Source organism: Triticum dicoccoides, chromosome 3A, assembly GCF_002162155.2.
Source record: "Triticum dicoccoides isolate Atlit2015 ecotype Zavitan chromosome 3A, WEW_v2.0, whole genome shotgun sequence".
In the NCBI taxonomy this organism is placed as follows: domain Eukaryota; kingdom Viridiplantae; phylum Streptophyta; class Magnoliopsida; order Poales; family Poaceae; genus Triticum; species Triticum dicoccoides.
In genome coordinates, this window is record NC_041384.1 from 601186851 (window position 1) to 601200094 (window position 13244).

Below are 13244 nucleotides of genomic sequence, written 5' to 3' on the forward strand. Positions count from 1 at the left end.
GTAATCCCTCCGTCCGGAAATACTTGTCATCAAAATGAATAAAAAGAGATGTATTTAGACGTATTTAGTTCTAGATACACCTTTTTTATCCATTTTGATGACAAGTATTTTTGGACGGAGGGAGTACACACTACAACGGATCAATTTTCAGATGGGAATGGATCATCGATAAGCCATTCCCGCGACTTAGCAATACCTTATATAAACAACAATACAATCAGTAACATAGTGCTTTTATGCACGACTGGCAAATACTGCAACTGTCTAGAATATCACGGCATGTGCAGTATAATGCAAGTATCGTCGGGGAAATAAATAGCAAAACAACAGAAAGAAAAAAGATCCAGCTTAGTTATAAGCATAGTATACTTCTTATAAACTGAAGTAGAACTACTCACAAGAGAACTAGTATTAGCAGATACTTTATCAGCTAATAAAATAGTAGCATTCTTTCAGCCTAAAATGGATGACATTTTAACCTTTGCATGACATTAGAAGTCAGATCAGAGCTTTATGCCTTTGACCACCATTTTTGCTACCGTAGAAAGTTCACAAACTACAACCTCTGTCCGGAATTAACTGTCGCTGAAATGAGTGTATCTAGATGCGTTTCACTCATTTCAGCGATAGTTAATTCCGGACGGAGGGAGTATATAACATCATTATATAAAATTAAAAAATTACATAACCTGAAAATGTTTTTATTTATGAACCTAGTCAATGCGACAATATATAAACTATTGATTTACTAGTGATCAAGTTGAGAAATTGACTTTCATATAAAACAAAAGCAACATCTGACTTGACTGGAGATACTTAGCAGTGTGTACTAACGTGAACTGTACTAACTAGGATTCTGAATTACTCATGTTCCGGTATATATAGTTCTCGATTATTTAGGCAAAGTACCGGATGCCTTACAAATTACAAATGGAGTTAATACTTTCATAAGAAAACATCATCAGCCAAGCCCATGCAGCAATAAATTGTAAAATAGCATAGATGTCGTAATGGACATGTCTAGGAGATAAAGTTACGTCACCCTTTCAGTCATCACATCATACTAGCATGTCTCACCAAACAACCATCTCACATATTGTTCAAGACTTCATTTCCATCATGTCCATCAACAATGCCAGTACCTACGAGCATAATAAGTCAGGAACAAATGACAATTCCAATGGAAAGCCATCGATAGAAGAGCGAACTACAATGGGATATCTAGATGAACTGAGAGGTGCATAGTTATGTAATCTGAGAAAAATAACACTGAGCTATGAAAAAATTATTTAATCTCTAGTGCAAACGGACTCCTCACTTCAGGAAGATATTCAACAAAACAAGAACTTAAATTTATTCAATTGGTTTCAGCTTCCAAATGAAAGAGTGTAACTAGCTTTAAGCTCCGAAAAGTGTCGATGGAGTTGCATATTCGGTTGTTTGGGTCTCAACTTCCATTAAGTTATCTTCCAATTTTAACTGTTATGTGTCACATTGTCAAGAGAACTGCGGTCCAGTGCTGAATATTACCATAACATTATTCCTGCAAGAGAAAAAAATACTTTCTAGAAATCATCTTTGGTAAACTTGATTCCTCGTCAGACCAAGCGGGGCAAATTAAGACATGCCAAAACCAAAAGCTGACAAGAAACATAATAGGTTCGACCTATTAGATGTTTTCCAGTTGTACATCTAAACTAGCTAATCACAGCAAGGCTCTTCCACAAGTGACAAATAACTATTTCATTGATTTCCAACTGTTATGCTTCCGATGCTGAAAAGATATATACTTCAGATAGGCACATAAGATGATAAGACTACATCTGAAACACAATTTATGCATACAACCAAAGAACAGTGGCCTTGAGTAGTATTTTCTTTTAAAGAACCCATCAAGCGGCAAAAGAAAAAATTGATGTGATTTGAACTTCAATCATCAGCATAACACTCAAGGATATGACATTCATTTGAGCAACTAATTGCTGAAAATAAATTTATATTATAATACCGCGAAGTAATAAATTATATAAAGGCTTGCTGTTACCTGCAGGATAGAAACATGCAAATGGATAATGGTGACAGAAGGACTTTGGATCAGAAAGTTTCTTGAACTCCATTGACTGGAGGTAGACCATGAAGACACCAGAAGCTGTCAGCACAAGGATTGCATTACTCTCCTCGTCAAACCCAACCAAAGTGAGGAAGTCGCCCTTGCAAGTTGATCTAAGTTCCCCGAATTCAACAGCTCTGTCGGGCACCCATACAGGAAAACCATCAGAATCAGGCTCTCTCTTCCATAATTGAGCGTGGAATTGTGAGAGATGGATGAAGCCAAGCCCACCACCCTGGGAGGGCATAATCCATAACTTGTGAAAGTCGGCTTCCATATCTGTGTGTGGTGGCAGCTCTGTCACAGCTAGGCTCTGCCTATCAAGATCAAACTCAAGTATGACACAGCCATGACCCACGGTAAATAACCAGCAAAAGGAATTCCCAATCAAAGTGCTGGGCTGTGGCATAGACTGAATCGATTGCAGCTGCAGTGAGTTGATGTTGCCCCATGCCCCGGTCTCTGATGAGTAAAGCCATACCGAAACTCTTGTGCATAGTGTGTCACGGGCTATGAGGGCCACCTGGAAATGCCATCCTTGGCGGCGGGCAGGGCGACGCACCGCCCCGTTGAAGAAGAACATCTGGGCGTTGTCCAGCTCCGGCGGGAAGATCAGCCGGCGCTGCTCGCGCGCGACGGGGTTCCATAAAACCAAGCGGCGCATCATCCTGTGGGCGAGGAAAAGGACGAGCCCGTCGCGACAGTCGATGATGCGGTAGCTCTCGAGGGGAGGCATGGAGAAGCGAGCTTCGGGGATGCGGTCTGGTGGATCCAGAATCGGAACAAACGGACGGGAATCGAGGAAGAAGCCAAGGAGAGGAGGCTTGCCGTGGTGGTCGCGGAAGCGGCACTGGAATTGGGGATCGGCGACGAGGCTGCGCCAACGCTTGCAGACGAGGGAGGCCCGGGGCAGGGAGGAAGGCCGCGGGGGCAGGCGGAGGAGAACCTCCCGAAGCATGTCGTCGTCGTCTGGCAGAGAGGCAGGCGGCGGGGAGGTGCGGCGGCAGCCAGGGGTAGACATCTCCCCTCTCGTGCTCATGGTAGGCTTAGCAGCGCAACTCCTCCCGGTGTTTTTTTGATGGGTGATTTGGTCGGTTGGGAGGACTAGTCTGGGGCAGATCAACTAGTCGGCGGGGAGAATGGCGTTGTCTACGCCGCCGGCGAGATGCGGCAACGGCGAGGCGTGCTCATGGGAGCGACCGGGGGCAGCGAGGGGATTGCTTTGGGGATTGGGCAATGTTTGACTAACTTTTTTTTAACACAGTACGATCGCAAAGGCTCATATACACGCACATACAATCATACACACACATACAATCGCCTCTATAAAAGCACACGCGCACATCTTATCTCTATAAGCATCTCTGAAAAACCGAACCGGCATATCATCTTGAAATTTACGAAGTCATCGTAGACACCTCGTCATTGATGGGAACGTCTCCTCCCCTGAATACGCATCGCCGTAAATGCTAAAATAAATCCAGGAATAGATGCGAGCACCCGGACTTAAACCCTGATGGGCTGGGATACCATATTTCCTCTAATCATTCAACTACGGATTGGTTCACTTTGACTAACTATTTTAGAGGGTAGAAAGTAGAGGAGTATCCGACCAATTAATCATATATCTATATTCCTGATTTCAATTCTCTATCATACACACATGTCACCTTAGACATGCTATCTCATCACCTCACCCCACTAATTATTTCTCTGAACATGTATGAAAAATGCTACTCTCTCCGTCTCATAATATAAGAACGTTCTTAACATTAGTGTTGTGTCAACACTCTTATATTATGGGACGGAGATAGTATTTATACTTTACTCATCACACATGCCACCTAATCAATTCACACTGAAAATATTTCTCTCAGCATGCATGAAAAATACTACTTATGTTCTATATGTATTTCCTTCATTTTTGTTTACTATGTATTCTGTATTTTTTATATTAGGTTTGTCTAAAATCAAACTTTATATACTTTAAAAAGTTCATAGAAAAATAAATTAACATACACACCATCAAATCAATACCATTGGATTCATCATTGCATATATTTTCACATCGTATAAATTTGTTACTATAAATGTTTATACTATTTTTTATAAACTTGGTCAAACTTTATAAAGTTTGACTTTAGTCAAAGCTAACATAGTTTTTTTAGACATGTCAAAGCTAACAAATTGGTGATGGAGGATGGTTGATGATGACGACGACGACGAATCCCTCTCTCCGGAGCCCCGAACGGACTCCAGATCAGCCCTCCCGAGAAATTTTAGGGCTTGGCGACGGCTCCGTATCGTAAAACGCGATGATTTCTTCTCCCTGATTTTTTTCTCATCGAAACTCAATATATGGAGATGGAGTTGGAGTCGGAGACGCAACAGGGGGCCCACGAGGTAGGGGGACGCGCCCTAGGGGGGCTGTAACGCCCCGAGACCGATGCTCGATTTGCCTTCCATTTATTTGTAGTTGCTGTTGTGTGTTTATTATGTTTGTAGCATTATCATAATTATTGTTGCATATTTCATTCCTATATATGTTTATGCCATGATCATGTTGAGTGCTTTGTCATATCTTTGCTTCTTGCATCATGCTCATCTCACTTGTTATGTTGCATTGTGCCTTTGTTATTTTTGTTGCATTTGCATCATGATCTTCATTGTAGTGTGCATATTTGTTGCATGCTTGTTATCGTTGTGAACTCCTTCTCCTTATCTTATTTGTTGTATCATCTTTTCCTTTCCATCTAAACCATCATCAGTGCAACACCCCATCTCTAGCTTCTTCCATTCAATTCTCACCCATTTATTCAAGTGGCATTGTTTCTGTTCCGTGTAATGTTCATTCTTTTAGTATAAATTCTCAACCATGCCTTCAAGCTCTCTGCCGAATTTCAGCTCCTTTCAACTTGATTTGGTTGGGTTCAAAAATGGCTCAAGTTTGAATTTAATTCAAACTTGGATTATTTTTCTACCTCTTAAAATTGCCAAGTCGATTTATTCAAATCCTGCACAAATCCTGGACTCCAGGGACATTCTCATATCTCTCTTAACCCTCTCCTTTATACATGTGCTTTTCTGTCTTGTTTTCTGTCTAAAGAAAAGAGAAGAAGGGAAGCAGCAGTAGCAACTGAGCCGCCCAGCAGAAGCAGCGCTGCTCCAGCCGAGCCCGGCCCAGCTCCAGCGCCTCCCGCAGCCCAGCTCTCCTCCTGCAGCCTCGTTCCACTCTCTCGTGGTGAATCCACGCTGGACACCCGTCCAGGCCCCACCTGCAGCCTCTCCTTCCTTTGTTTTTTTCTTCCTCCTCCCGATCTCTTTTCTCTCACGGTAAAACCTCCTGGGCGCCCGCACATGGCCACCGTGGTTTCACCACGACCCATCGACGCCTCCTGGCCCTCCTATAAATCCAGAGCCCCGTGCCCTAGGGTTTCCCTCTCCCCCCTCTCGCCGCCGCCTCAAGGCCTCTACTTCCTCTGGTTCTTCCGCCGCTTCAGTTTGGGTCTTGGTCGCGTTGCACATACGCTTTACCTTGCGCCGGTCTCCCTTTGCATCACCAACACAAAGCTAGCCCAATGGCTAGCGCAGCCAGTATCCATCCAGGAGGTCTCGGGTTCGAGTCCCAGTTGCCCATATTTTTGCTCTGTTTTCCTGTTATTTTGCACACATCCACAGCTGCTTGGGCCAAATCCTACTCGGCCACTGCCACTGTTTCAGATTCGGCCCGATGTTATATTTTTCCCAGTCTGTGATTTTTGTCATATCTAGTGCTTGCATATTTTCAGAACTGCCATTGTTTTGTATTGCTCATATTTAAATATGCATGCATCCAAATTGAACAAACTATATATGTAACTTGACTAGAATTTCATCTAGTTTCATAATATCCAACTTTCAACCATGTTTAAAATGCTGCTTGTTTAAACTTGCTTAATTAACTTGCTAAAATGATTTATTTCATAACTAAATAACCGTAACTCGGTTTTTAATAAACTTTATATGTAATGTGATTTTTTTCATATCTAGTGCTTGCATATTTTCAGAACTGCCATTGTTTTGCATTGCTCATATTTAAATATGTATGCATCCAAATTGAACAAACTATATATGTAACTTGACTAGAATTTCATCTAGTTTCATAATATTCAACTTTCAACCATGTTTAAAATGTTTAAAATGCTGCTTGTTTAAACTTGCTTAATTAACTTGCTAAAATGATTTATTTCATAACTAAATAACCGTAGCTCGGTTTTTAATAAACTTCATATGTAATGTGATTTTTGTCATATCTAGTGCTTGCATATTTTTAGAACTGCCATTGTTTTGCATTGCTCATATTTAAATATGCATGAATCCAAATTGAACAAACTATATATGTAACTTGACTAGAATTTCATCTAGTTTCATAATATCCAACTTTCAACCATGTTTAAAATGATGCTTGTTTAAACTTGCTTAATTAACTTGCTAAAATGATTTATTTCATAACTAAATAACCGTAGCTCGGTTTTTAATAAACTTTATATGTAAATGGGGTAGAAAAATGCCTAGATTATCATGATGGCTTTACTTTGCATGTTTAACAACTCTAAAATTATGTTTAGGCAGAACAGTACCAAACCTAATATATGCATATGAGGAGTTTCTGGACTTGTTGTTTTGTTGTTCCGGCCTCATTTAAACTTGCCTAGATTAGATAGTTTCATCATGCTTCCCCTCTTGCCATTGTTTAACAACATTTAATATTGTTGGGTACATAAACGAGATCGAACTAAATAACTTGAATGTGGTGTTTCGTCAATATGCAACGGAGTTGCATATTGAGCTCCACTTAATTTGTAGGGTTGTTTGTGCACTTTGCCATGCCATGCTTCATTAAACCGGACATGCATCATACTTGTTTGTGCATCATGCCATGATTATGTGGTGGTTGTTTACTATGTTGTTTGATCTTTCTGGTGTTGCTTCTTCGGGTTGGTTCCGATAACGTCGCGTTTGTGAGGACCCGTTCGACTACGCCCGTTTGTCTTCTTCATGGACTCGTTCTTCTTCCTTACGGGATTTCAGGCAAGATGACCATACCCTTGAAATCACTTCTATCTTTGCTTGCTAGTTGCTCGCTCTTTTGCTATGCCTATGCTGCGATACCTACCACTTGCTTATCATGCCTCCCATATTGTTGAACCAAACCTCTAACCCACCTTGTCCTAGCAAACCGTTGTTTGGCTATGTTACCGCTTTGCTCAGCCCCTCTTATAGCGTTGTTAGTTGCAGGTGAAGATGAAGTTTGTACCTTGTTGGTACATGGATATGTTGTTCCTTGTTGGAACATGTTTACTTGTTGGGCTATCACAATATCTCTTACCTAATTAATGCATCTATATACTTGGTAAAGGGTGGAAGGCTCGGCCTTATGCCTGGTGTTTTGTTCCACTCTTGCCGCCCTAGTTTCCGTCATATCGGTGTTATGTTCCCGGATTTTGCGTTCCTTACGCGGTTGGGTATAATGGGAACCCCTTGACAGTTTGCTTTGAATAAAACTCTTCCAGCAAGGCCCAACATTGGTTTTACCATTGGCCATCTAGCCTTTTTCTTTCCCTTGGGTAGGCCTGCCCAAGGGTCATCTTTATTAAACCCCCGGGCCAGTGCTCCTCTGAGTGTTGGTCCAAACTGAGCGACGTCCGGAGCTACCAGGGGCAACTCTGGCTGGCCCACCCGACGTCTGGCTCATCCGGTGTGCCCTGAGAATGAGATATGTGCAGCTCCTATCGGGATTTGTCGGCACATCTGGGTGGCTTTGCTGGTCTTGTTTTACCATTGTCAAAATATCTTGTAACCGGGATTCCGAGTCTGATCGGGTCTTCCCGCTAGAAGGAATATCCTTCATTGACCATGAGAGCTTGTGACGGGCTAAGTTGGGACACCCCTGCAGGGTTTTGAACTTTCGAAAGTCGTGCCCGCGGTTATGGGCAGATGGGAATTTGTTAATGTTCGGTTGTAGAAAACCTGAAGTTAACCTTAATTAAAATGCACCAACCGCGTGTGTAACCGTGATGATCTCTTTCCGGCGGAGTCCGGGAAGTGAACACGGTGTTGGAGTAATGTCTGACGTAGGTTGTTCTAGGATCACTTCTTGATCATAGTTGTTCGACCATGCTTTTGCCTTCTCTTCTCGCCCTCTTTTGCGAATAGGTTAGTCACCATATATGCTAGTCGCTTGCTGCAGCTCCACCTCATACCTTTTACCTTACCCATAAGCTTAAATAGTCTTGATCGCGAGGGTGTGAGATTGCTGAGTCCCCGTGACTCACAGATTCTTCGAAAACCAGCTTGCAGGTGCCGTTGAACCGTGCAGATGACGCAACCAAGCTCAAGGAGGAGCTCGATGAAGATCTTGCCCTTTGTGTTCTTTCGTTCTAGTTGATCAATAGTGGAGCCCAGTTGGGGTCGATCGGGGATCTGTGTAGCATTTGGGGTAGTCTTCTTTTATTTCGGTTCCGTAGTCGGACCGTGATTATATCTGGTTGATGTAATGCTTTATTCATGTAATTGTGTGAAGTGGCGATTGTAAGCCAACTATGTATCTCTTTCCCTTATGTATTACATGGGTTGTGTGAAAATTACCTCACTTGCGACATTGCTTTCAATGCGGTTATGCCTCCAAGTCGTGCTTCGACACGTGGGAGATATAGCCGCATCGAGGGCGTTACAAGTTGGTATCAGAGCCTTCCCCGACCTTAGGAGCCCCCCTGCTTGATCGAATTAGCTGACGTTGTTGAGTTTAGAAAAATGTTTTGAGTCATTTAGGAATTATATATCGGAGAGTTTAGGAATTCTTTTTATTCCCCAGTCCCTTCATCGCTCTGGTAAGGCATCCTGACGTAGAGTTTTAACTCTTCTCTTCTCAAATTTCACTAAAAAAATTAGGATCACGCGGGTATCTTGGAATCGTTCCGATGATTTTGTGACGAGAACATTGTTCTTGGTGCCTCCTGACATTTAGGGGTTTTGGCAGTGTCCCGGGGAGTTGAGCTCCAAGGTGTTGTCGTCACAATTTTATCAGTGCAGTTCTGGAATACTTGAGATTAGTTTCGCCGACATCGAAATCTCTTTTATGCAGTTGTTGGTGAGATAACCTCGACGCCACCCAGTACTGGGGCGGGAGTTCGGGAGTATTGCCATAACTCGTATAACGGATGCTTTTCGAAGGTTGAGGTAGATGATTTCCGAAGGTTTCTCAGTTATGTGTTGAAGGATGGATACAGCTGGATGTAGAATTTTCTAGATTTGGGTGAGATATTATGCTTCCCCTGTATCCCCAACACCTGATTGCATAACCGGAAAGTTTCGGGAGTTTATAAGTGGGAATTCAAGTAGATCTTAGGATTTCTTTCCGACAGATGTATGATATGAAATTGGGGTTCGACGTCTAGTGGTCCGCCTATTCACGTTTGGTTTTGGAGTGGTCTCATTGTGTCTTGAAGAGTCCTTGGGCTATGCCGACTCGGGGACGCTTCGTATGTCATGTACACTGCCTTGTACATGATGGTGATGTACGATCAAGCCCGTGTAGGCCCCACCACGAAAACTTCGGACGAAATCTCTATCATATGTTTATTCCGGCTTATTTTGCAAGCCAATCCTTGGTTTTGTTTTGAGTTGTGGTATTCGAGTTGCTTCAATGTCAAAGGTTGATTCCATACCCTTTCCTAAACGGTGTTCTCATACTCCGATGTGAATACCAATCCTTCTTGATAATTGAGATTGTCATGTCAATCCTTTTCAATCGGTGTGTCTCTCGTCAAGTGGATCCGATCACTTCAACATCCGCAAGATCAAGTATCAGTTCTTCTCAACGGTGCTCGTTTCATTCGTCCCAAGCTGCCTTTGTTTTACCGCCCTCCCACCCTTTTTCTTCGAGGACTCGAATTTCTTAATCAAGTATCCATTTTACTGATGTGAAGTCTCTCCTTTCTTTTCAATCAATATCCTTATCCGGTGATTCTCATGAAGATTCTAACGGAGCTTCAAGTTCGTCACTCTTCACTCGTTTTCTTCTCCGATGGATTTAAATCAAGCTTTTGGTGTTGATCATATCCTTTTCCTCGTTTCAGAAGTTTTATCATACCGGTGCACCTCATAATCTTCCACTCTTCGCTATTCTTTTGTTCCGGAGTGCTAAATATATCTCAGAAGATTCGTGTTTCCACTCTTCTTTCATTCAAGCTATTTCGAGGATGTTATATCAATCAAGCCATTCAATTAAAATCGACGCAATCTATCTTTTAAATCATTCTATCGGTGTTTTCTTTTGAGTGGGCCCTAACCCACAGGTCTTTTCCCAGGATCTTACCCGACTCTTCTTATTTTTACCGGAGCTATTCTCAAATCTTTTAAAGTTTGACGTAAGAATGAATTATCATGAGTCAAATGTCTTTCTCCAAGATCTTTCAAATTCTTTTCATCGTTGGCTCAACCTCTTCGTTTTTGATTCTTCCGGAGTGTCTAAATAATTCATGGTGGTGTTTCTCGTCATCATTCTCGGATTTTGAAGACCGAAGAAGAGTTTCTCTTTAATCTTGCTCCATTCTCTTCAAGATTCGTGATTCTAGCTTGTTGCCATCCTCTCATTATTATTTTCGATTGTGGGAATTCTTTTCACCTATCCGGAGCAATTCAGGAGTCTTCTCAGTTTGATTATCCGGAGTCCATAAATTCATGTTTATTCATTCTCAGTTGTCAGTTATCATTCTTCAATCATACCGGTGCATCATTTAAGTATTCTCTTATCACCTCGTGATTTATTCGTTCTCATGTATCTAGATTGTCTCAAGTATCTTCGTTCATTTCACAATTCTTCCTGGTGTTTCTTTATCTTTTCTTCGTTCATTTTTCATTCTTCCGGTGGTTCGTTCAATACCTTCCCAAGTTGGCGCGATATCTGTTGGGGAACGTAGCAATAATTCAAAATTTTCCTACATGTCACCAAGATCAATCTATGGAGTCATCTAGCAATGAGGGAGGAGTGGATCTACATACCCTTGTAGATCGCGCGCGGAAGCGTTCAAGAGAACGGGGTTGATGGAGTCGTACTCGTCGTGATCCAAATCACCGATGATCCTAGCGCCGAACGGACGGCACCTCCGTGTTCAACACACGTACGGAGCAGCGACGTCTCCTCCTTCTTGATCCAGCAAGGGGGGAGGAGAGGTTGATGGAGATCCAGCAGCACGACGGCGTGGTGGTGGAAGTAGCGGGATTCCAACAGGGCTTCGCCAAGCGCTGCGGGAGGAGAGAGATGTGTCATGGGAGGGAGAGGGAGGCGCCAGGGCTTATGTTAGGCTACCCTCCCTTCCCCCCACTATATATAGGGCCAAGGGAGAAGGGGCGCAGCCTTGGCCCTTCCTCCAAGGAAGGGTGCGGCCAGGGAGGAGTCCATCCTCCCCAAGGCACCTAGGAGGTGCCTTCCCCTTTTAGGACTCTTCCTTTCCCTTATCTCTTGGCGCATGGGCCTCTTGGGGCTGGTGCCCTTGGCCCATATAGGCCAAGGCGCACACCCCTACAGCCCATGTGTCCCCCCGGGGCAGGTGGACCCCCTTGGTGGACCCCCGGACCCCTTTCGGCACTCCCGGTACAATACCGATAATGCGCGAAACTTTTCCTGCGACCAAAACAAGACTTCCCATATATAAATCTTTACCTCCGGACCATTCCGGAACTCCTCATGACATCCGGGATCTCATCCGGGACTCCGAACAACTTTCGGGTTACCGCATACTAATATCTCTATAACCCTAGCGTCACCGAACCTTAAGTGTGTAGACCCTACGGGTTCGGGAGACACGTAGACATGACCGAGACGACTCTCCGGCCAATAACCAACAGCGGGATCTGGATACCCATGTTGGTTCCCACATGTTCCACGATGATCTCATCGGATGAACCACGATGTCAAGGACTTAATCAATCCCGTATACAATTCCCTTTGTCTATCGGTACGATACTTGCCCGAGATTCGATCGTCGGTATCCCAATACCTTGTTCAATCTCGTTACCGGCAAGTCTCTTTACTCATTCCGTAACACATCATCCCATGATCAACTCCTTGATCACATTGTGCACATTATGATGATGTCCTACCGAGTGGGCCCAGAGATACCTCTCCGTTTACACAGAGTGACAAATCCTAGTCTCGATTCGTGCCAACCCAACAAACACTTTCGGAGATACCTATAATGTACCTTTATAGCCACCCAGTTATGTTGTGACGTTTGGCACACCCAAAGCACTCCTACGGTATCCGAGAGTTGCACAATCTCATGGTCTAAGGAAATGATACTTGACATTAGAAAAGCTTTAGCATACGAACTATATGATCTTGTGCTAGACTTAGGATTGGGTGTTGTCCATAACATCATTCTCCTAATGATGTGATCCCGTTATCAACGACATCCAATGTCCATGGTCAGGAAACCGTAACCATCTATTGATCAACGAGCTAGTCAACTAGAGGCTTACTAGGGACATGGTGTTGTCTATGTATCCACACATGTATCTGAGTTTCCTATCAATACAATTCTAGCATGGATAATAAACGATTATCATGAACAAGGAAATATAATAATAATCAATTTATTATTGCCTCTAGGGCATATTTCCAACAGTCTCCCACTTGCACTAGAGTCAATAATCCAGTTCACATCGCTATGTGATTAACACTCAAGGTCACATCCCCATGTGACTAACACCCAAAGAGTTTACTAGAGTCAATAATCTAGTTCACATTACCATGTGATTAACACTCGATGAGTTCTGGGTTTGATCATGTTATGCTTGTGAGAGATGTTATAGTCAACGGGTCTGAATCTTTCAGATCCGTGTGTGCTTTACAAATCTCTATGTCATCTCCCAGATGCAGCTACCACGTTCTATTTGGAGCTATTCCAAATAACTGTTCTACTATACGAATCCGGTTTACTACTCAAAGTCAACAGGATTAGTGTCAAAGTTTGTATCGACGTAACCCTTTACGACGAACTCTTTTACCACCTCCATAATTGAGAAAATTCCTTAGTCCACTAGTTACTAAGGATAAGTTCGACCGCTATCATGTGATCCATTCCCGGATCAC

The 13244-nt window shown here is 43.0% G+C and overlaps 1 protein-coding gene across 2 annotated transcripts; it reads right to left on the reverse strand.

Annotated features, from left to right (window-relative positions):
- Nucleotides 1-825: 825 nt before the first annotated feature.
- LOC119269495 lies at nucleotides 826-3351 on the reverse strand. 2 transcript variants are annotated; one of them, XM_037551340.1, is made up of 2 exons: nucleotides 2045-3351; nucleotides 826-1142 (listed from the first exon to the last, which is right to left on the reverse strand). In XM_037551340.1, exons 1-2 carry the CDS (start codon nucleotides 3147-3149, stop codon nucleotides 1090-1092), a joined length of 1158 nt encoding a protein of 385 aa, XP_037407237.1. In that variant the 5' UTR covers nucleotides 3150-3351; the 3' UTR covers nucleotides 826-1089. The 2 variants fall into 2 exon arrangements, with proteins under 2 accessions (XP_037407237.1, XP_037407238.1); XM_037551341.1 differs by lacking the exon at nucleotides 826-1142 and adding an exon at nucleotides 1169-1543.
- Between the last annotated feature and the right edge of the window lie 9893 nt (nucleotides 3352-13244).

Bases quoted from the DNA above. Each gene is read 5' to 3' on its own strand.
- LOC119269495 (XM_037551340.1), bottom strand. From the start codon at position 3,149: ATGAGCACGAGAGGGGAGATGTCTACCCCTGGCTGCCGCCGCACCTCC. The intron at 1,143-2,044 runs GTAACAGCAAGC...TTATGCTCGTAG, and splicing joins TGCATGTTTCTATCCTGCAG to GTACTGGCATTGTTGATGGA.